This window comes from Barbus barbus (genome assembly GCF_936440315.1).
Source record: "Barbus barbus genome assembly, chromosome: 3".
Lineage (NCBI taxonomy): Eukaryota > Metazoa > Chordata > Actinopteri > Cypriniformes > Cyprinidae > Barbus > Barbus barbus.
In genome coordinates, this window is record NC_136731.1 from 15,208,289 (window position 1) to 15,232,465 (window position 24,177).

The 24,177-nt window shown below is 36.2% G+C and overlaps 4 protein-coding genes across 4 annotated transcripts in view; 1 reads left to right on the plus strand and 3 right to left on the minus strand.

The window, feature by feature from the left end:
* Positions 1–42: 42 nt before the first annotated feature.
* On the minus strand, positions 43–5,340 carry LOC306849756 (ankyrin repeat and SAM domain-containing protein 4B-like). Its single transcript, XM_079385047.1, has 2 exons — positions 5,080–5,340; positions 43–1,465 (listed from the first exon to the last, which is right to left on the minus strand). The coding sequence occupies exons 1-2, from the start codon at positions 5,238–5,240 to the stop codon at positions 358–360; spliced, it is 1,269 nt and encodes a 422-aa protein (XP_079241173.1). The 5' UTR covers positions 5,241–5,340; the 3' UTR covers positions 43–357.
* A 1,535-nt stretch (positions 5,341–6,875) lies between these two features.
* On the plus strand, positions 6,876–13,366 carry slc25a17l (solute carrier family 25 member 17-like). Its single transcript, XM_079397127.1, has 9 exons — positions 6,876–7,062; positions 7,147–7,207; positions 7,698–7,764; positions 8,047–8,195; positions 8,780–8,896; positions 9,696–9,841; positions 9,916–10,011; positions 10,108–10,190; positions 10,374–13,366. Exons 1-9 carry the CDS (start codon positions 6,991–6,993, stop codon positions 10,519–10,521), a joined length of 939 nt encoding a protein of 312 aa, XP_079253253.1. The 5' UTR covers positions 6,876–6,990; the 3' UTR covers positions 10,522–13,366.
* LOC306857263 (decapping and exoribonuclease protein-like) lies at positions 12,860–23,466 on the minus strand. The gene is made up of 6 exons (XM_079397114.1): positions 19,976–23,466; positions 17,276–17,502; positions 16,980–17,196; positions 15,094–15,229; positions 14,300–14,394; positions 12,860–13,757 (listed from the first exon to the last, which is right to left on the minus strand). The coding sequence occupies exons 1-6, from the start codon at positions 20,383–20,385 to the stop codon at positions 13,601–13,603; spliced, it is 1,242 nt and encodes a 413-aa protein (XP_079253240.1). The 5' UTR covers positions 20,386–23,466; the 3' UTR covers positions 12,860–13,600.
* LOC306857277 (cytoplasmic phosphatidylinositol transfer protein 1-like) overlaps positions 21,892–24,177 on the minus strand; it is a 104,413-nt gene continuing 102,127 nt past the window's right edge. Inside the window, exon 9 of the mRNA XM_079397140.1 lies at positions 21,892–24,072. Coding sequence (XP_079253266.1) covers positions 23,759–24,072 — 314 coding nt within the window. The 3' untranslated portion in view covers positions 21,892–23,758. The remainder of the gene's footprint in view (positions 24,073–24,177) is intronic.

A 24,177-nucleotide genomic window follows, 5' to 3' on the forward strand; every position in this document is an offset into this window, starting at 1 on the left:
GATAGATAGATAGATAGATAGATAGATAGATAGATGACCTCTAGACATGAACAGTGTTTATTTAGAGATATGCAAGTAACTTTTATTTCAAAGATGAAAACAATCAACATGTTCTTGGGAAAAATGGTTGATTCTCATACAATAGCTTAAGTCAAATGTTTTAAGTTTGTTTTGGAGATAAGTAAAATAAACTTATTTTACTACAATAAGGACATTTTTAACTGCTGTGTTACTTCATACAATCATCAAAATCACAGAAAGTGAGCTATGAAACAACTACATGATGGAAAAGGTGTGTCAGCAGAGAGAAACTGTGAATGTTTACGTATGGCGGGATTGAGTGGTGTAGCTATGTTATTAAAGGAAGGTGTCCTTCATAACGCCAGGCTGCTCCAGCACAGCTTTCCTGTGAGCCGACGCTTCCAGGATCTTCTTGCGCGGCCCCAGCTGGATGCGGATGCCTTTAAGATCGTTGTCTGAGCAGAGCATAAGGGCGTCAAGATCCAAGTGTTCACGGGTGAACACAGGACCATAGTCCAACAGGCCAATCGACGCCAAGAAGGAATCCAAGTTTGAGGTCTCCTCTTCCTCATCCAGACCGATCTCCTCTTCATTCCAAGGAAGCTCTGAATCTTCGTCCAAACCCTCCAGACCTTCATCCACAGTCTCAAACAACTCTTGACGGATGAGGTACCCGAGGTCTTCTGTATTGCCACTGGGGAGGTCTTCAGGGTCCATGGCCATTTCCATGGAGAAGTTCCTGCGGAACACCATTTTCCCGAGACCAGGTCTTTCGAAAATAGACCTGCCGTGACTGGCTCCCTCGTCGTCAGAATCTCTCTTGACATCGTAATCATCATCCTGAATTTCATCCTGCTCGTTGAAGACATCAACAAAACCAGGTTTCTCTTGGGAGCCGATGTCTTGTTTGACAAAAATGACATTGCCGTCCCCTTGTCTACTCACTGTCCCTTTGTCTTTCTTCCCAAATTTGTGCTGGAGGGTTCCCTTGATTGTCGACTGGGTCGATCCGTTGGTGTCTGCAGCTATGAGTTTGGAGAATTGTTCTCCGTTCACGCTGCTCAAGGTACCCGAGCCGGAAAAGGAACTTCCTTCCGAGATAGAACCTTCGCGGTACATCTTGTCCATCTTATTCTGATGTCTCTTCTTGACGCGTTCGCACTGCTTCACTCTACGCTCGGCATCTTTGGTGGCCTGTTCTTTCAGTCGCGCCACCTTTTTGGTGTTCTGGCCTGTCTGTTGGGCGGCAGAGGTGTCCAGGAAGCGAACGCAGTCCATGTGGTCTCGAGAGGCGGCCACGTCCATGGGAGAGTGGAAGTCATTGTCCAGAGCGAAGAGGTTGGCTCCAAAGTTCACCAAGAAGCTGACGATCTGCATGTAACCGTTTGCAGAGGCGTGATGTAACGGCGTGTTCCCCCAGATATCACTTTTGTTCGGATCTCCCCTACAAGACAGAGATAATAATGAATAAGCATTGTAGTTAATGCGTAGATCAGTCAACTACTTGATAGCTAGTGCTGCCTGCATCACTGTTACTATTTGTCATTCATAGGGTTAAGGGTTTGTCGGAAAAAAGCAAGAGAAGGTTTGGTTTTCTGTGCTGAATAGAGGTGCTGTTACTTTCCTAAGTGATTGGTGTGGAGGCGATAAATCAGGCAGAAACTTCCCATTACATATATGGAATATCCTAGACACTTTGGTACAGACTCTTTTGACTTAGACTAGTAAGCAACCACAGAGAACACCCTAAAAACCAACCAATAATGCCTTATCACCCACTTGAGGTACTTGAGACCAGACTCTGTCCATCTCAGTCCGAGTCCGAGACCACATTCTCATGCTCTTGGTCTTGTCATGTACTGTGGAGCATTTGGACTATGTCTTGAGTCTGGTATTGAATACTTGAACACTGTGGATATATTTTGTGGTCTGTTCCAAGTCACGCATACAATTCACCAAAACCAGGCTTCGTTCACCCCAAAGGAACGTGAATTTACACTGTCTGAATTGAACTCAACCTTCCTCTGGTCTCTGTCTTGATTCTGACTCAACCTACTCAGGTTTTGGTCTGGACTTAGACTCAGAATGAGCTGGTCCTCGACACTGCCATGCTGGACAACCTAAAAGTTACGAAATCCACACCACAACTACTACAACATACACAGCAAAATCCCCAGAGTTAAATCAACTCTGCTCAGAGTACATATTGTCCCAATCTACAGAGTGTTAAAGTAACACTGAAGCAGAGTTAAAGTTAATGGGATAATTAAGCGATTCATTAAGTGATGAGTGAGCATTAGAAAAGAAAACCCGTTGTTAACAATGTTGAAGATGAACAACTACTGCTCTGGCTTTTAGACATGAAAACTTCTCATAATCCTCAACAGTGGTAACTCTACTTCAGTGTTACTTTAACACTCTGTAGATTGGGACAATATGTACTCTGAGCAGAGTTGATTTAACTCTGGGGATTTTGCTGTGTATAGGACTGCTATTGTTAGAATCCCTTTCAGAATGATTTCTTCGACTCGTTTTCAAATAGACAACATCTTCTGTGCGTTTATAGTAAACAGGACATCCATTGGTGTGGACTCTAATATATCTAAAGTTATTGTTGTAGTTATTGTTCTTGGTCTGAACAGGCTTTAAAGTGCACATATTATGCTTTTTTGATTTGTCCTTTCCTTTAGTGAGCTGTTAATGCATCTGAACTATGTGCAGCTATCTATCAGTATAAGGTCCAATGGGAGTGAATCGCCCCAGCAGAAAACTCTTGCCTGAAACACCTCGTTTCCAGTAGTCCAGTCATTTTTTTTTTTTGTGACTTTGCTACATCACCAAAGTTATACATTTGCATAATGGCTGCCTACTGGCTGTTTAACCTGCCCTCAAAGAACAGTTGGATAAGTGATTAGCTATCGGACTCTGGCTCAAACTGGTACAGCAATACTGATGCCGTACTGTAGATATAATACTATTTACAGCTTCTCATGAAGCCTTGGAAGCTGAAAACGGATTTCCGACAGAAACTCTAAGTGGTTGACCAATCTCAACAAACTGATGCTATATAAATGCATCATTCATTCATTCATATTTTAGGCAGAGAGTGAAAAGATGTGCTGCAGCAATGTACAGTATGAGGATTTTTTTTAAATATCTTTTTTTAAATCATGTTAGTGCACTCTAGCAGAGCCCAAAAGCAAAATTATGATGTGTAAATGAACATAATATGGGCACTTTAGGAACTACCATTTAAAAATAGCAACAATCTTTGGCACTTCTCGGGCGCTTCATTTGTTCTCAGCAGAAATTAAAATTCCACCCTCACATATTTTCCCATGATGAATATAATGCTGTAACCATGCAAACAGTTAATATGTAACCTGCTGTAAAATAAAAGTCCACAGGTACACCCATAAAATCTCTGATTACTATATCTACAAGAGCTTATCTCTCTAAACACCATCTGTTCATAGGTGGATGAGGAACACAAGGTACAAACAGACACAGGTGGAAAAACGTATTATTATTATTATGATTTCTTTTTTAGAGCGAGAGAAGCACAACTTTTAGAAAGTCTCTAAGTATCCATGACAAGAAATACCCCTGTCTGGGTTAGCATTCAACACACAGTGCTTTGTGTTGTTTGAGAGCCAGCGATGGCAATCATGCTCTATATCCTGAGAGAGATCGGCCCCAATGCTGCACAGAATAAATAAACTCTATGCTGGACAAACTGTGGAAAAATGAAGAGGCTTATTGTTCCAGATTTGCATAACTACTTAAGCTGATTGAACTCTTGGCATCAGCTCTGGGAGTTTTTCAATTGATGTACACAGCAAATCATGCGAGAACGAAAGTCAGAGGAGGACACAGAGCTACCCAGAGAGAAACTCTGACTGTGGGCTCAATCAGTAGTGTCATTCTAATATGCTGCTGAATATTTCAGTGGTATTTTAATGATGACGTCCGTTTTAAATTGTAGCAACATTTAAGACCTTTATGTGATTTGCTGTCGACAAGAGTGATTACTGACTCATAAAGCACACAAGTAAAAAGACTCGCCCCAAAGGCCATAAAACCGGTTAAATCCGGAAAATCTGTTGTAATGCATTATAACCCCCAGTGAAAAAGAAGTTAACTTCAGCATACTTTGGAAATAAGTACTTATTATGGAAATTATATATATATATATATATACACAAATATAAATTACGTGTGAACTAAATTATAATATTTTCAAAATAAAAATGTATAATAATATATATAAAAAAAGTTTACAGTAAATTCGGTTAGTTGGACTTTAAAGTGCTTTTTAAACCACACTTAAGTAGGACTTAAGTAAATCTTTATATTTAATTTCATAATTCTATTGTCTTTGGAATATGGTTAAATTGTACTGCTGAGTGTAATTGAATGTAATTTCTAGTGAAATCATTAATATATTTAAATATATTAGTAATTTTGTTCTGATGAAGTTTAGTAGGTTTAGATTATATAAAGTTTAAATGTAATATTAAATAACACACTACAGTTAAATTACCAAGTACATGTGCTTTAGTATGTTAGTCAACACATCAAAATAAGTGTACTTCTGTAAAGCACGACTAAATATTATTAAAACAATGATTTAAAATGTACTTTAAATTTTAAAAAAATCAATTGGCTTTAAAAGTGTACTTAAGTGTTGTAGGAAACCTAGTCATGAAAATGTTTATCTTAAAGTGGCCTTTTATTTCATTAATATATATATTATCTAGAAGTACAGCTTTTTAAGTACACTACACATGATCAAATTAACGTAAAGTCCTAGATTACAGATCACAGTTTGACTGACTGTTTGATACAGATATCTATATAGTCATCAATGCTTAAGATACAATTGTAAGACACACAAAGCAAGGTAGCATTGCAAATCTTTTTAATAGAATTAACCTAAACTAAAATGAATATTATTATGGAAACTTAAAGCACAGAATTCAATTATTAAACCAATAGCCAATGAAGAGGATCAGTACAGAAAGTTTTGTAAAGAGCAGACAGGTTTTCTGAGCTCACCCTCTACTGCATATGAGCTGCAGAGCTTCAATGCGTCCGTGGTAAGCTGCCCAGAGAGTGGGTGTCATGCCATCCTCATCCGGGGTGTTCAGATCTTTCCTTGTGGCTTCTTTCAAAAGATCCAAATAGCCATCGATGGCTGCTTTGTGATATCGTGACATGATTGTAATAACGATCTCTCTTCTTCTGCGAATACATGCGTTTTGTGACGTGTTACAGGACCATCTTTGCAGGCATGTGGTGCGCTCTCTCTCTGTGTCTGAGGGAGGAGAAACTCTGATCTCACTGCCTGGAATCGACACCACATAACTGTCATAAACTAAAGTCCAGAGTGAGCTGTTATTGCTTACCATCAGTCTTGGTTTGTAGAGATATAAACATGGATAACTATTTGCTCTTTTTTAAATAAAAAAATATTTTATATGATCATTTTAGAGTTCAGTTTCTTGAAAAAGTGTTTTATTATATGATTTTATTGTGGTTATATTTTTCCATCATGGTTTGATATCAGTGTCTTTGTTCTATTATTGTATTGATATGCCACTTCTCCCCTAACAGAGTATTTATATGTGTTAGTTAGGAGCAGGACTATAAGCTTAGACCATGCCCTACCATGTCTTATACAATTTTATTTATTTATTTTTTAGTGCAAAGTGCAATTTTTCATGCCAGAGCAACACGGAAGTGGTCATGAGTAGGTGTATACCCTTACATGAAAATTATAATCAACATATTAAATGATTGCAATTGATGCATATTGAAAATATACAGAATAATATGTGACCCTGGAGCACAAACCCAGTCTTTAGTCGCTGGGGTATATTTGTAGCAATAGCCAAAAATACATTTTATGGGTCGAAATTATCCATTTTTCTTTTATGGCAAAAATCATTAGGATATTAAGAAAAAATCATGTTCCATGAAGATGTTTTGTAAATTTCCTACTGTAAATATATCAAAACTTCATTTTGATTAGTAATATGCATTGCACTTGACTTAATTTGGACAACTTTCTCATTATTATTATTATTATTTATTTATTTTTTATTTTTTTGCACCTAGATTCCAGATTTTCAAATAGTTGTATCTCAGCCAAATATAGTCAGATCCTAACCATAACCTAATGCAAACCATACACCAACGGAAAGCTTATTTATTCAGCTTTCAGATACATTTAAAAAAAAATGACTGGTTATGTGCTTTATGACTGGTTTTGTGCTCCAGGGTCACATATATTGTGTTAAAATATTACAATATATTGAATAATACATAAGGAATTGCAACTTTTGATATATTAAAAATATGCAATAATTTATTTACTTATAATAATTATTCAGTATTCAATAATGCACTTTAAATGTGTGTGTGTGTGTGCTGTCACTTGTACTGTATATCTATGTATTTTAGCAATCAGTCTAAGTTATAAAAGTCAGTTCTCATTTTTTATATGTCCCCACGATTTTAACAAGACATGCAATTGTCCAAAATTCCAAAAAATTGAATATTTGATTTAAGTGAACTCTTTTTCTTTTAAGCCATACATGGTCCATGCATACAGCATTATATAAACACTAGGTTCCACACTAGGATATATAAATCTATTAAGAAATGTTTCTTGAGCATATTTGAATGATTTATGATGAATGTGACACTGAAGACCGGAGTAATGATGCTGAAAATTCATCTTTACATCAAAGGAATGAATAATACACGTCCATAAACCGATGTGTTGTGCATCATCCGGTCGCTAGAGGCGCTAAAGAGCAGCTGCATCGAGAGCCAGCCACACAAGCGTTGAATGCGGAAGTTGTGATTCTGTTGTGGCACGGGAGTCATTCGTTGGGACTGTCAGCTAACTTACTGAAAAGTAAAGACGCAGCAATCTGGTTTTTAGACTAAAGAGAGAGAGAGATGTCAGACAGCAGCAGCTCAGTCCGGCTGCTGTCATATGAAACACTGGTGCACGCCGTGGCAGGTGCAATGGTGAGCAAAACAGTTTGTTTCCCGTTAATGCACTGCTGTTCTGAATCAGGGATGTCTGCTGAGCTGTGTTTTATTGCCTTGTAGGGCAGTGTTACAGCAATGACAGTGTTTTTCCCTCTGGACACAGCCAGGATCAGACTGCAGGGTGAGTTACGATAAAATACAGTGATTATGGATTTATTTAGTATTGTACTGGACAGTTTCTGTTTGATATTTACTGGTATATTGTGTAGTAATCATGGTTTCATTTTTTAAAATATTGCAAAGTTAAGAAAAAAGAATAATGGGCATTTTGAAAATTCAAACAATTCTGAAGGAAAAGGTAGTTTTAGATTAATATGTCCTCCTTAAGGTTGTGATTCATCTGTTTGCTGTGAAATCTGATGATTTTCTTATCAAGTGAATGTATAGTAAATTAATTCCTGATGAATCACATATACAAAACATAAAACACAATTTAATTTAGATTAAATAAACTTTTGAAAAACAAAAAACTTTCTGGCTATTATTTCATATGCTTTACAGGGTTAAGTATAAATGGTGCATGTAGTCTGTCAGGTAATATAAGGTCATAACATGTCACACTGCTGGAGGACACATGGTCATGTCAATTTTACATTTGTGATGTGTTTCAGTGGATGAAAACCGTAAATCCCAGTCCACCCCTATCATTCTGGCTGAGATAGCGAAGGAGGAGGGCATGTGAGTTACGACACATCAGGACGTCCTGAGAGGGACATTTCAAACATCAGTGTATATGCTGCAGGATGCAAAACCAGTCAATCACTTATTTATTATAGTGCAAGCATTGTATATTGTTAAAACAGTGTGTAGTGAACTCATGAACATCTGTAGGCACTACTGCACATACATGTCATTTTTAACCTCCCATGAATGTGCTTGGAATTGGGTTTGAAAAAAGTAAATAAATAAATATGCTGATAATGAAATGGATTTCAACAATGCCGTTTGATTGTGTTTCAGATTGTCTCTGTATCGTGGCTGGTTTCCTGTCATTTCTAGCCTGTGCTGCTCTAACTTTGTGTACTTCTACACGTTCAACACACTGAAGAGAGTCATGGTCTCGGACCGGTCCAAGCCTAGCAAAGATTTGCTCATGGGCTTCATATCAGGTACTGAAAGTTTGAGCCGAACCCTCTTCACAATATAGGCCTATTTATTTTAAGAATTTCACAATTTCCTCTTGCTACCATGCTGCATGCATTTTTCTCCGCTATTACTAAGGTGGTCTTGATTATTTCTAGGTTGTTACTTTATTGCAGTGTTATTTAGTATTATTTATATATTATATAGATTTTAATCATATTTTGATATTTTTGATGATTGATTGATGAACGATTAATCGCATCCACAATAAAAGTTTTTGTTTATATAATATATGTGTGTGTGCTGTGTATATTTATTATGTATATATACAGACACACACATACAGTATATATTTTGAAAATATTTATATGCATGTATTTATAGTCATATAATTTATATTACATATAAATATATTTAATATATAAACATATATTTTTTAAATATATATATATATATATATGTACACGTGTGTATATTTATATATACACATAATAAATATACACCGTACACATATTATGTACACACAAACTTTTGAAAAAAAACATTGAAAAATATTACTTCACCTGTAAGCATTATAAAGTCCACTCATTTGTTGTTTAATTTCATTTAGGGGCTGTTAATGTGCTCCTGACGACCCCCATGTGGGTGGTGAACACACGACTGAAGCTTCAAGGGGCAAAGTTCAGGAACGAAGAGCTCCATCAGACCCACTATAAGGGCATATTTGGTCAGAACCGCTCACACACTCATTTAAACTCCAAACCAACGTTCAGTCAAGTCATTTAGTTGTAAAGCACATTTCAAATCAACAGTGGTTGATGCAGAGTGCATATAGCTGAAAAATCATCCTCCCAAATCTAGAGCCTGATCTGATCTGCATCTTCTGAAATATTCTTACTCAGTCCTCTTCTTATTAGATTACTGCTGTAATTGAAAAAGATAAGGAGTAATTAATTCTGGACTGTTGACTGTTTGAAAGTTAATGCTCACCTGAGGTAGTAATGCAGTCATGATGCAAGTGGAGTGGTCATTATGCCATAAGTTATGGATTATTTATTTCTGGAGTCAGTTACTCCATGATTTCCACATGTACAAGACATTTTTCATCATTTTCATTGCTTGTGTAGAACTAGTACTTTCTTACGCCCCTGATTAAGTATCTTGCTCAGAAACAGCACAAGCTGTTAGTTCAAAAGCGTCTATAAGAATGTGGCTGTAATGTGGCCAACAAAAAGTATTGACATTTAAAATAATACAAGTTAATTGGCAACTTTGAAATGTGGGTCAACCAAATAGAATCAAATATTACAAAATATCAGTGTTATAAATTTCATGGACAACAAAAATTTCAATTTTGAACCCTGTTGCGAAATCTACACGAGGAAATTTTGCGCTCGCATGAAATTCCTAATCCTGGATTCCTATTGAAATGCATCAAACTACAGCAAATGTGACTGCACTTTATTAAAATAATAGGCTTGTGTTGTCGGCAGTACATCAAACATCTTGTTGTTTTCGTCTCAAAGATGCCTTCTCCCAGATAATAGCCAATGAGGGAGTGGGAACGCTGTGGAACGGGACGCTGCCGTCTCTCGTGCTGGTGTTCAACCCCGCTGTGCAGTTCATGTTCTACGAGGCCATGAAGCGAAGAGCAGGACGTGGAGGCAGGAAGGTAAGGGACAAATTACTGGCATCATTCATTTGTGAATTTGTGGAATAATTCAAATGTGTCATCTTTATGGGCAGATATCATCATTTGAGATCTTTTTCATCGGTGCCATCGCTAAAGCTATTGCAACATCTGCAACGTATCCTCTGCAAACGGTTCAGGCCATTCTGAGGGTAATATCATCAATATGATTACCGCAAACCATTGCATAATATATAATACACTTGATGCTGATAGACAGTAAATATTTCCCATGGCTTCCTCTGCAGTTTGGCCAGTATAAATCAGACGGTAAAGGGGGTCTAGTGGGCAGCCTGAAGAATGTGGTTTCTTTGCTAATGGACCGGATCAAGTAAGTCCACCTCAGTCACTGTAGTTTAAAGGGGTCATACTGGTTATAATCTCAAGATTTAATTTGTATAATGGCTAGCATTTAAAACAACATTAGCATTTTGATGTCTGCAGTGTTGTTCTAGTTTCTATCCATCACACATGACTGAATTATTTTGATGAGCTTGTGTCCTGTGTGTGACAGGAGACATGGGCTCTTGGGTTTGTATAAAGGTCTAGAGGCGAAGCTGCTCCAGACCGTCCTGACAGCCGCCCTCATGTTCGTGGTGTATGAGAAGATCACGGCCGCCACGTTCAAACTCATGGGCCTCCAGAAGAAACTCAAGCACTGAGATACGGTTAGCCTTCACCACTGAGCCACGTACACTAATGATGAGTGACTGATTCATGACTACCTCTAACCTACACACACCCTCCAGATATCCCATCAGCCATTGCTCTTCTGGGTACAGTCTCAGTCCTACCACAACATAGGTCAGTTTAAAGAAAGAAAGACATACCTTTAGTTTGTAACATGTTCTTTTAAAAGTTTACAAGTTTTTTTAGCAGAATCTGAGATTAAGTGGTTACTGATGTAAAACACCTTAAAGACAAAAGGCAAAATCTGTGCTACAGAAAGTATTTTATAACATTTTAATGGTTAACTCAAAGCAAATCATGATATTAGTTTAGTGATTCTGAATTTAAAGGTGATGGTTAAGCCCAACATGAAACATTTTCAATCAGTAACTTAAATTCTCGTTTGTATCTCACATAAAGCTATTGTATGACTTCAGAAAACTTGTAATGTAGCTCACAAGTTTTATGTAATACTTTTATGGTATACTTTGACTATAAAAAAAAAAAGCAGAGTGAGCATTCTTCAGAATATCTTTTGTTTCGCAGTGGAAAGTCTTATGGGTTTGTAAGTACATGATGGTGAGTAAATAACAGATTTTAGATTTTTAGTTAAAGCTGCAGTCCGTAAGGTTTGCCTCTTTGTCGCCATCTCTGTTTGAAAACCTGGCATTGCAGCTCTGTGTGGAATTATCTTCCTTGTGTTGGGTTGTGAGTTGGCACGGCTCCAGCGTGGATGAATCTAATGTTTTGAGGTGAATGTGTGGCAGTCAGTCACTGGAGATTTACTGTACTTCGCAATCACAGATTCTAGCCTACGTCTTGGAATATACGACCCAAATAAGAATTCTCACCTGAACAAGTCTGCCACATTTGTTCTGACCAACTGAGGAAAAAAGCATTACAATAAATTGTGCTACCAATGGTGATTAAGTGTAATGATCGGTTAGCTCATATTACATCTAACCATGCAAAGTATTATTATTATTGTTATACTTTATCGTCAAATCATTAATGTTAACATCAGCATTGCGTGACTGAGTATAGTGTGTATTACTGTGTAGATTTCAATTTCTGTACAGTCTAATCTAATTGTCATGCCATTCGAATTTCATATTAAGACATTCTTTTAACCCAAAAAGCAAACTATGCTCCCTTCGAACTGGTTCTCTTTAAAATACAAATCTTGTGTAATCCCAGGCTATCTGTAATCAGAAGCACATTTAAAACTGGAATATAATTTAATTTCATTCGCATGTGTTTCATAAACACATAATCCTGTCTGGATTACAATCCGCCATCAAAATTATTTTTTGACATTTCATTATTCTAGCTCCTGTGAGAAAAGGCTATAAACCATCCGCCACCTACAGGATCCTCACATGCGATTGCCTTGTAGCCGGGACAACTTCTTTATGTTTACAGACATGGCGTAATGATGTAGTACAATGTTTGAATCTCCCGCGAAAACCTACCCGTACCACTCAAATTAGAAAACATTATTATAAGCTAACCGTTGTGAATCGGGTGAAAGTAAGGCGTAGTTTTGAACACTGGCTGGTTATGTACTTGCTCAAATATTGATTTTGGATCATTTTTAACCAAAAAAAGTTACGGACTGCAGCTTTAAATGGGTTTAACATTTAAGGTTTTCAGTCAGAAACTTGAAAGTGCATGAAGGTTTGGATGTGAATAGAGATCAGTTAATAATTAATACATTTGGCACAAATGGTGTTGTGCTTCGATCAATAAAGTAGAGCCTTATAAGTGATTTACTGCTATGTCACATGACAATCCAGGCCATGATCTCTGGAAACAAATGTTTGAACATCAGTAATATAAAAGGCGAAAATCTGGAGCGGTGTCCTCTCTGATGCTCCACATCAGTGTTACTGAAATATAACTGAACGCCTGTTTTAGTTTACTTTTGCACAATGAACAATTTTGGCACCACTTGATGTTTAATGTAAAATCTGGACCCTGGAGTAAAACTGGTTGAGAACCACCAAGTGTAGAGGATGTTTTTCTTTTCTGGTTGCCTTTTAACATCTCTCCCAGTTTCAAATCATGAACAAAAAGTTTAGTTGAGCATGAGTTTTTTTAGTCACTTGAAAGATATTGATCACATTTTAGCATTCATGAAAGGCATTTAAAAATGCATGAGCTTAAGGTCAAAGTGAATTTATTCACACCATACTTGCCTTAATTTATGCCTTTTTTTTGAGAGCAACTCCAAGTCTTACCTGCTGTGTCAATGAAACTGTTTTATCTTGTGGACCATACACAGTAAGATATTAAAAACTAAGAGTTTACATAATGAAATTGCAACTAAGACTTTGTACTCAAGTTTCTTTAGTTTAGAGTTTATAGCACATTTTGTACTTTCATTTGTAAAACCTTTGTTATTTCACTGTACTGCACTTTTTTTTGGCATGTTTAAATGAATTCAAGTGAATTTTAATAAAATCTATGGAGGAAAACCTGTGAGGAATAATTTCTGAGTTGATATAACCCAAAAGAGTCCCGCATGTGACAGGGAGGAAAAAACAAGATATCATGGCCAAGAATTGAGAATTCCTTGTTTAAGTCATGTCCATGTTGTAATAATTTGTTCCTTTTAGTTAACTCTAAACTAAAATGAGGGAACAAATAAAAAAAGTGGTAATAAATTCAAGTAATATTTTTTTCCTAGTGGAACAAATGGAATTTGTTCAAACACTCATTTAAATTGTCACATTGAATTAATTATAAGAATAAGAAAAATTCATGAATTAGGGCCAGTTTGTTGTAAATGGTAATATTGTATAGAACTGTTAAATGTATAAAATATCTGTGACTTCAAATATGTACATTGTCTTTTTTGTTAAATATCTCAAGGATAGTTTGAGGATATCAACAAAGGATAAAATCCCAATACATTTATATAACAAAATCAACGTGCACATGGACATCAAGTCGATATGTTTGGTGAAACTACTCATTCCAAGGCCACAAACTGAATCCAGAGCATTCATAGAAAACACAAGCAATGGCAAGTCATACAGTATGTACATGATTCATAAACAAGACCTAATATCATAAACATGTGCCTGATGCAGTGCATACAGTGTGAGATGAATGATGACTGCTCATGTCCTTGATGTACCACTCTGGTAAGAAGGTATACTGAGAGTCTCTGTGGACGGTGTAGGTCACGTCTCTGTGTGGATCCCATGTGAACAGGTACACCAGTCTGAAAAATATCACATCAGACCAGTCACAATCTCTGATAAGATGGTAGATGTTCAAGTTGTTAATTCCATTTTACTTGTGTAATTTGACACGCATTAAAAAAAAGTGTTGTGTTAAATGCATGTGTTAAAGGAACACTCCACTTTTTTTGAAAATAGGCTCATTTTACAACTCCCCTAGAGTTAAACAGTTGAGTTTTACCGTTTTTGAATCCATTCAGCCGATCTCCAGGTCTGGCGGTAGCACTTTTAGCTTAGCTTAGCATAGATCATTGAATCGGATTAGACTGTTAGCATCTCGCTCAAAAATGACCAGAGAGTTTCGATATTTTTCCTATTTAAAGCTTGACTCTTCTGTAGTTACATCGTGTACTAAGACCGACGGAAAATGAAAAGTTGTGATTTTCTAGGCTGATAATCAGATTCAATGATCTATGAGATCGGCTGAATGGATTCAAAAACAGTAAAACTCAACTGTTTAACTTTAGTAGGTACTATTTTTATTTAATGCCGATACATTTTAGATTACATGCAACCCTCTTACCTTGGGTCGTCCTCTTTGACGACTGATTTGACAAAGGACAAGAAATCGTTGCAGAAATTCATACAGACTGTTGGCTTCCAGCAGTTGTACTCATTCTACAGAATAAAGAGACATTAAAACATCAATGAACTGCGTTTTTAGGCATCACAGATGTGCTGCTAAAGCAAAGGCTGTTCCAAAATGCTTTCTTCTAAGGAACCTGTGTTTATGGCCAAATTCTATGGCAGCATCACATGTATCTTTCATAAATAAGGCAATCCCAGAATGCATTGCAATGAGAATTTGACATTCAAAATTTTTACCAAGATTTCAATTCCATTAAACATGACTGACTACTTTTACGAACTATCGTTCAAACTACTGTTTTTAAATAAATTAATACTTTTACTCATCAAGGACACATTAAATACATTTATAAAGTTACAAAAGATATAAATGCTGTTCTTGTGAACTTTCTATTCATCAAAGAATCCTGAAAAAAAAAATGTATCACCGTTTCCACAAAATATGAAGCAATACAACTGTTATCTCAACAATGATAATAATAGGAATGCTTGTTGAGCAGCAAATCAGCATATTAGAATGATTTCTGAAGGATCATGTGACACTGAAAATGCTGAAAAGTCAGCTTTGCATCACGGGAATTAATTAAAATGAAATGAGTAATGTTTCACAATATTTTTACTGTATTTTTGATCAAATAAATGCAGCTTTGGTGTGCATGAAAGACATCTTTCAAAAACATAAAAAAAAAAATCTTGCTGACTAATCTTATGTGATTATATAGAACAAACCTTGATGAGTTGTGAAATTTTTGAGGTTGGGAAGGTCTCAACAGACACCACTATCCCATCATGGTCTCGAAACCCAGCGACTATCTGTGGCACTCCAGGAAGAAACGACTGCGCCCACCATTTCAGAAGCTTGTACCTACAAGAGAAACATACATACATGTTTCTAAGAGGTTAGCTGTTGATTAATTAATGCCCCATAAATTTATTCAACCCTTGAGAAAAATAGTGTTAATATTCTTTGAAACATGAAGACATCTGCATTTGAATGACATGAGGAGGCTCATTTTTTGGTGAACTACACCAAGAGGTATGTTCAGTCAGTGTAGTAAAAATTCTAATATAAATGAATGACTGTTAGTAGGATGGTTCACCAAAAATGAAAAATCTGTAATCATTTACTCATCCTCAAGTTGTTCCAAACATGTATGAGTTTCTTTCTTCTGTTGAGCACAAATGAAGAACGTTTGTAATCAAACATTTGATGTTAGCCTTTGACTTCCGTAGTAGGGAGGAAAAAATACTATGGAAGTCAATAGCCATCTATTCTAGCCATAGCATTTTGGGATATCGCATAAAAAATAAATAAATAAAAAAAACGCTGGACGGTAACGCCAAGATGCACATAAATTTAAAAATGCACATAAAAAAAACTTATGTGCTCAACGAAGTCAGATAAATTTCTCATCCGGTAAGAAAACATGCATATAAACTGCGATGGAAACTTTTACTGAATAAATTCTTTATTGTGCATCAAAAAAGATGTGTGACTTTGCAATGGGACAGCATAAAATTGGACCAACCAACGGACTGAGCTCATTGCACAGCATCTGAAATACTAGTTATATCATTCTAAACTGCTTGAGTAAAGTCTCATCAAAGTGCGTCGTTACTCCCAGAACTGCGTTTCCAAACAGCTATGAAGCTCGTAATTTATTGTATACAAAAATTATTATATACAGTGCCTTCTACTGCAGCAAATTAAAATGTTCTTTCTGATATTTAGCGCAAGATAATCAGAAAGTGCCATTTTTGTTCTCATCAACTCGCTGGATGGAAATGGTGCTTTATTCGCAAATGTTTTATGCGATATTCCAATTTTGTGCATAATTTGAATTCAGAACTTTGGATGAAAACATAGCTAATGGCTACTGTCAACTATTTGGTAAATGATGACAGAGGTTTCATTTTTGGATACCCTGTCCCTTGAAATATCCCTACATATATGTTGAGAACGACAGAAGCAACAGATTTTCTGACGGAGAGGTGATCTAATCTGTTTTCCATCGCTCTGCGAACAAAACATGACTATGTCGCTCACAAACAAAATATTTTGCTAAGTGCCAGTGTACAGCAGGAAGAAGCCAGGGTACCAGGGTAACCGCTGTATTTCTTATAGTGCTGTCAAATGATTAATCGCGATTAATCGCATCCAAAATAGTTTTTGTTTACATAATATGTGTGTGTGTGCACTGTGTATATTTATTACGTATATATAAATAGACAAACATGCATGTATATATTTAAGAAAAATATGGTGTTTATGTATTAAATATTTATATATAAATTAAATTATGTGAATATAAATATATACATGTAAATATTTTCTAAATATACACTGTATGTTTGTGTATTTATATATACATAATAAATGTACCTAGCACACACATATGTAAACAAAAACGTTTATTTTGGATGCGATTAATCATTTGACAGCACTACTTTCTTCTTTTTTAAGCGCTGCCATTACAGTTTGAATTTGCATTTCCTTTCAACCACTTTTCGTTTTTTTTAAAATAAAAATCACACCTCATTTTTGTGCCGAACATACATGTTGGTGTGAGTAGGTGGAATGAGCAGCTGGTGTTGACGCCACATTGATAGTTCACCTGTGGAAGTTGCTTCGTTGCTTCGGGGTGCAGATTTCTGCAGAGGTCTTGAGCTCCACATAACATCCCGGTGCTGGAGCATCGGGGTCTTTGACGCGGCAGTCCACCTCTCCAGAGAAGAGCAGCTTATGGTCGGCCAGACGTGTCTGAACCACCGTACAGAACGCTTCATTGGTGTTCACGACGCCCCCCGGGTCTGGAGTCCCATCCACATCATCTTAAAAGGAAGGAAAACGGTCGATAAGTGATGTGATCCATTATCTGTCTGATAGTACAAAATACTGGACGTCCCAAACCTGCGCATATGTACTGCTCAAACTTGTAGCCCCAGTACATCATCTCCTCCTGCCGCTCGGAGCGGGTCTCTCGGTTCACTCTGGCCGCCTCTGTTTCCACCTCACTGATGTAGATGGTGCCTCTGAACTTGGAGGCGGCCAGCATCCATCCCTCTTGAGTCTCGTATGGGGTGGTCAGCACTTTGGTTAGGTGTCCTCTCCATGTCACGAAGTCCACTCCTAGAGCACTGCAAACACACTCAATAACTCAACAGAAAACAACTGACAGAAACAAGACATCTGTGCTGAAGTGCTAGTTTAGTATTGCTGAGGTACTATTAATAGTTTTTGATTAATATTCTGAGTTATGTTTTTTAAATGAGTTTTAGTACTTTTGTTGTGTGTTTTTGTCATTTTTACTTCAGACTTAATTTTTATTTTATTACATCAACTAAAAGAAAATGAGAACTGTTGCATTGGCAACTAGTTTATTTTTTATTTTTAAGTGTTTATGTGATATTTTTTTTTTAAGTGTATAAGTGTTTATGTGGTTTTAAGTTTAACTATAATAACCCAGCTGTGCAGTACATACATTCTGGGTCAATGATGTGGCACTCATATTCAAAAATACATAGAAATGTACATAAAATGGCTTGAATTTGCCTCTTCTATTATAAGCTAGTTCTGAAAATCAAAAATTAAATTAAGACTTTTTTTTCCTCATTAAAGAATGTCAGGGTTGGACAACTGTCCAGATATCTTAATGAAGAAAAAAAAACTTTTAAGTAATTTGGTATAGTTTATTCTTATTATTTTAATTATCATTTCAGTTTATTTGTTTTGTTTTAGTGCATCAGTTTAAACAATGAAAATGAAAAATGTTGCAGTGGTAACTAGCTGAGAAAATATATATATATTTTCAAATTTTATTTCAAATAATGTCACGTAACACTTGTGTTTTATTTATTAATGTATTAAAATACATTAAAATACAAAACAATGTGAGTTGAATACACCTATCTCTAGGGGGATCTTAACTATTTTAGCATAAACTTATTAAAAATATTGTAAAAAAAATATTTACTGCTTATTAAAAATAAATTAAAAAATGTAATGTGGAACATGCAGAAATATTCTGGGGAAAAAAACACTTATTTTGTAATAATTTACAAAAGGAAATTATATCATAAAAAGGACCACTGCAGATCCTCACAATGACTCAGACTCATGGGGAGTAAAATGTTAGATTAAATAAGATATTAGATACAAATATTGGATTATTTGTCTCTTTTTTATTTTTATGTAATGGCAAGGTAAAATGTCATGTGCAACTACCCCAAAACGTAATGATATTTATGCACCAATAATTTATCTCCCTCATACATACATACATACATATACATATATACATACACACACACACACACACACACACACACACACACATAAATACATATATACACATATACAGGGATTGAAATTAACTTTTTCACTCACCAGCCAATTTGGCTGCTAAATTTTTAAGTTACCGGCCATTCATAACTTCTACTAGCCAAGAACCCCCAGAAATAAACCAACAGCTTGAGGCTCTCTACACTGGACATGACAAAGCAACCATTGCAAATCATTTTGTGTCAGTACTAAGGGTGTGCGATATTGACAAAAAAAAAAATATACATCTCAATATTGTCTGGGACTAATTAAAGATAATTAGACGATATTTTCGTGGACAGCTGACTCCTACAGTTTTTGATATTCTTCATATTCTGTGTGGTTAGTTCACAGCAGTGATAGAAATTAATCTTTTCCAAAAAGTTTAAATTGATTTGAACCTTTTATGTGCATTTTTACCTTTATAAAGCCCTTTCTAAAAGTGTGCATCATCTTTTGAGTCAAATTCTTACATTTAATCAATCAATTATAATAATAATACATTTAGGCTGTTACTAAACAAATGAAATAAGTATCAAGAAAATACATTTTTGCTGAAGTTTATGGCATTTAGATGTATTTTCACATGTTAATGCAGCTTAGAGGGACATGCAATGCTTTAACCTGCAGTTACAAATGCATGAATAAACATGAAATGTTGAATACTGATATTTGAAATTATTTTAAAAATGAAAAGATACTTTAAATGTAAAATTAAAACTAATAGGTGGCAGCAAGTCACTGTTAATAAGTGAGTCATTGCGACTGAACCGAATCATTTAAACGTTTGATTCATTCAGCTGTGGCTGTGTTTGGAAAGTTTTTTGTTGGCAAAATAGAGCAAAAACAGGCAATAGGGTGTCTAAAACATAAGTAAATATATATTTTTTTATTGAACTGTTGTATAAAATCAATGCTGTATGAATGGATATAAATATATATATTTCCTGCCCCTCATCTTTAATCATGCAATCATTTTTAATGCATATTAATAGCCTGACACTATGCACGCGCACTAGTTAGTCTAACCAGACTTAATCATGTCGTGTATGCGTGCTCTCTGTAGGTGTGTTTTATTTGGTTTTACTCAATATACTCGATGATGTCTCACGAGTTTTGCACAGATTTGGCTTGCATGAACTTCCCCAAGAAGTTAATGAGTAACCTGCTAAATTGGCTAGTTTGCACATATACATGCACACATCTGTCTTTAATTGCACTCCACTGTTATTTATTGGTAAAAGCTATTTCTTGCTAGAGAAGTAAAAAGGTGCAGAAGGCGTTTCTGACCTGGATGAGGGGGTTTGGTCTCTGGTTTGGATCTTGTCTCTGTTGGCCAGAATCCACTTGAGCACGTGATCAAGCTTTTCTTTCACACTGTCATCTCGTTTGACGAAGCGGCTGGTGTATCCGTCCCTTAAATTAAAATCTGGGCTCTTTGTGGGCTGCACATAATAGCGCAGCTGCCTCTGGTCGCTGCAGAAGATCCTGTGGGAGTCCAGAGAGAAGCAGCCCACCTCCACAGGCTGCTTATACAGCGGGAAGTTCCTCTCATACAGCTGTCTGTGAGCGCTCAGGCTCTGCTGGCCTTCCTCGGTCGATCTGTGGCGTTTATTCGTCTTATAATCACCGCTGGAGTCTCCGCATCTTTTACTATAAACAGACTCGTGGTGATGGTCTCTGTGGTGAGGTTGAGCCATGGCTTGCTTTGATGAGCATTAGCAAATATATCTTGAGAGTACGTGTTTATCTAATCGAGTAATGCAAGTATGAATGAATACAATGCAGTTCTTAATAGAAAGTAACGTTAGATAACCAACTAGCTCATGTGATAGCAACAGCAGCACTTCCATTAGCTAACATGTCTTTCTCAAGGATTTGTAATCAATACAAATAGTTTTCCAAAGGGAATGATTAATAATACGTGGCGTTTAAAAAAATAAACGTGATCCTTAGTTAGGATTAAACTGATATCTTACTCGGATAGCATATACTGTTAGCGGATCAAGCGTGTAAACAGCAATGAAAACACACTTTCAAAATAAAGGCCCTACATAATAACTTCAAAATAAAAGTCCGACAGTGCGCATGATAAACGTTAAAGTCGGCATGAAATATATCTATTTTATAAAAGCATGTTTTATTTTATTTGGAAAAACTGACCTTGTAATTTAATCAAAATGTCACCACTGAACATTTCAGTAAAAAATGATCGACTTCTCTGATATACACTGCCCTCCAAAAGTTTGGAAACGCCCTAGAAAAGTGGGGTTATGGACAATATTGGCATGCATCCTTTTTAATTTGTGATAATTTTGCACTTATAAGGGACAACACATTTTATTAGATAAACAGTTTATACATAGAAAAAACTTCATCAAAATATCCACCATTAGCTTACAGCTCTGCATAATCTGGGCATCCGAGCTGTCAGTTTATTCAAACATTGACATGATGCTGCATATTACTCCAAGCCTCCTGAAGGATTGCCCAAAGATGATTCACACTGGTTGGACACTTCTTATGGACATCACGGTCCAGTTCCTCCCATAGTAGCTCAATTGGGTTGAGGTGGGGTTTATGGGGAGGCCATTCCATGACAGACATGATGCCAGCTGACTGTTTCCTCTCCAAATAGGATTTCTTATTTTTTTAACCACTTGGCAGAAACAACATTCCCTTTGGAAGATTTGTCGCTTCTTCTGTTCCATCGCAAATTTGAAACGTTTGATTTACATTTCTTGGACACAATGAATATCATTACTAAAATCAAAAATGGACATTTGGAGGCAACATTTCCTTTTTATTGCCATCTTATGTATCATGTGAAATCTAGGCCTACTACACTGGGTTTGCTATACCCTGACAATACAGTCCTAAAATAAAGTCCCAAAATAAGCTGTTAATATACTTTCTTGCTGTGAAGGTACTTTAAAGTGTCAAGTACAGCAATCAGCTTCAGACAATATCAGACAATTAATTAAAGTAACAGACTACTAACCTTTGAGATTTTTTTCTTCTTTAATTTTTTTTTACAGTATATGAAAATGTCATTATTTGTTCTTAAAAAATCCTCGTGATTTTTAGAATTAAAGTTAAAGGTATCCACCTTTTTCTTTAACGTGGAAGTAAGCCTACAGGCAAGACTTCCGGTTCATTAGCTGCTTTAGGCAAATAACGAGAAGAATAACAATGTATGTAAACGTTAAAACTGTTTGTACAAACCAGTGTGTTTATTATTAAGATAATACATTAAAATAATATGGCAAGAAACAATTTTCAATATCAAGTGGCTAAACTAAAAATAGCTGGACGCAGATGAGACCAGACGCTAGGCTAGACCCATAAAATTTACAAATAGCCATGTCCATTTTAAAAGCAAGAAACAGATGGATAGTGAAAGTCAGCAGGAACCAAAACTGTTTGGTTACCAACATTTTTTTTTAAAATATCTTCTTTTGTGTTCCACAGAAGAAAGTAAGTCACCAGTTTGGCATGACATAAGGGGGAGTAAACGATGACAGAATCTGACAGAAACTATCCCTTTAAATCAGGAACGGACTTGGGTTGCTCCAGGATGATAATGCCATTACAAATATGGATAATTCCATATCTTTATTAGGACCATGGAGAATTCGATCATGCACATAACTAAAAAAATAAATAAAATTCACCTCTATAATTATATTCAGAATGAGCTTTATTCACCCAGTGTGCAGTAACAAGGAATGAATTTGTTGTGATTTATATTATATATTATAATATATATTATAACCTCTATGAATTCGAAAGCTGTTTAATACATAATATAATCTGCTCACCTTAATAGACTGTTCCTGTCAAGTTAGTTTGATGCATAAATAAATTTCCTTTCAAAGAAAAGACTTTAGAATGAAATTAAAAGCCATTGCATCTCAACTACTGACATGAAAGCTGCTATAATCCATCTCTTCAATGTATAACACTTTACATGTCTGTTAAACAAACTTACCACACATAGTATGCATTTCAACATAAATAGCAAAGACATATGACAGGTATGGTGAAACTGGAATGAAATAGAAATCCCAATAGATAGCAAATGCTTTAATTTCACAATGGCAGTTGACATCAAAAGCAAGATTTCCCAAGATTTGGCATGTGCATTTCTGAATCCTTTAGAAAAGAGTGTTTATGTTTAAAAGAACAGATATGCGGGAACCAGCAAGAGTACAAGAGCTTTTCAATTTACAAAGTATACATTGGCCAGCAGCAGCAAACATTCCTTAGAGCTCAAAGATTATACAACAATCTAATTATCAAGCATTCTTTGAGGACTTAATTCATATTCATGGATAATAATGATTCACATTAATCCAAACCAAGAACATATAATGTAGAACAGCATACTCAGTTACATGGCAGATGCTCCTCAACCTAACAAATATATTTATGAAGATGAACTACAGTATGTACAGACAAGTTGCGGTTCATTTTCTCTAACAACAGATATCACTTGGTTTTCTGAGTCCGTGGGAATGGAACTGATCAAAGTTAAAGACAAGAGCATAGTGAAACCACTATCAAATTGAACCCTACATTCTTATAAATGAGATATTTACAGTACATGTCAAACACTGATTAACTGGAGTGAGAAATTCAGAAGCCTGAGGATAAAGTCACTTAATATAATATCACAACTGAAATATTAACTGAGCAGAATATACTATTAAATACACCACTACAGCAAAACAACAGTGGCTACAAATCCTATCCATATTCAACATATGTAGGAAAAATGGCTCAGCAAGAAGGAAAAAGAAAAAAATCATCTCTGTCTATCAATGGGACAACTCCTGAGATATTTTTAACAGTGATCTGTAATGTTTTTGTAAGTCCGAATGCACTTTTTGGCCTATCGTAAATTAACTCCCAGTGTAAAACATGAGGTTGGACAGGTTGAAAAGCCACTCTGTGTGTGTGGGTTTGGGAAACTGTAAGTATCTCTCAGTATTTAAAGAGAGACTGATTCAATTGTGTCCAACAGACACATTACTGGGGTATGTTTTCATAAACTAAGGCCAGAACTGTGGTTTACTCAGGTTGCGGGGTGCTGGGACCCCAGGAAAAGAGATTGGGAAGGCGGAAGACAGAGTCTCTCCGTGCTGGGTCGGGAAGAGTCAGGGTCTCCGGAGCAGACTTCTTCCGTGGTCTGTCCTTGGGCACAGAAAGGAAGTCTGGAGCTTCGGTGGAAAGGGGTGTAGAGGGAGCGCTGGATGGGCCGCTACGAGCGCAGGCTGGCAGGGGCGTCTCGCTGATGGCAATAGCTGGCGGAAAGGTTCCCAGCTTCTTATTGGTGGCTTCCTGAGTGGCTCGTTCATATTCTCTCACTTCCTCCATTGACATGTCTTTAAACATTTAAATCAATGAAATATCAATTAGTGAGGTATAGTGGACATCTGAAACTTGAAGACAAAGTCTCCTCGCTAATGTAATTTATACTGGTCTAAACC

Excerpts from the sequence above, each read along its gene's own strand:
- LOC306849756 (XM_079385047.1), bottom strand. The coding sequence starts at position 5,240 with ATGTCACGATATCACAAAGCAGCCATCGATGGCTATTTGGATCTTTTG. Across the intron at positions 1,466-5,079 it reads CAGCTCATATGCAGTAGAGG|GGGAGATCCGAACAAAAGTG; the intron begins GTGAGCTCAGAA and ends TCTGTCTTGTAG.
- slc25a17l (XM_079397127.1), top strand. The coding sequence starts at position 6,991 with ATGTCAGACAGCAGCAGCTCAGTCCGGCTGCTGTCATATGAAACACTG. Across the intron at positions 8,196-8,779 it reads GCTCATGGGCTTCATATCAG|GGGCTGTTAATGTGCTCCTG; the intron begins GTACTGAAAGTT and ends AATTTCATTTAG. Across the intron at positions 9,842-9,915 it reads CAGGACGTGGAGGCAGGAAG|ATATCATCATTTGAGATCTT; the intron begins GTAAGGGACAAA and ends CTTTATGGGCAG.
- LOC306857263 (XM_079397114.1), bottom strand. The coding sequence starts at position 20,385 with ATGGCTCAACCTCACCACAGAGACCATCACCACGAGTCTGTTTATAGT. Across the intron at positions 15,230-16,979 it reads CAACGAAGCAACTTCCACAG|GTACAAGCTTCTGAAATGGT; the intron begins GTGAACTATCAA and ends TTTCTCTTGTAG. Across the intron at positions 14,395-15,093 it reads AAATTTCACAACTCATCAAG|AATGAGTACAACTGCTGGAA; the intron begins GTTTGTTCTATA and ends TTTATTCTGTAG.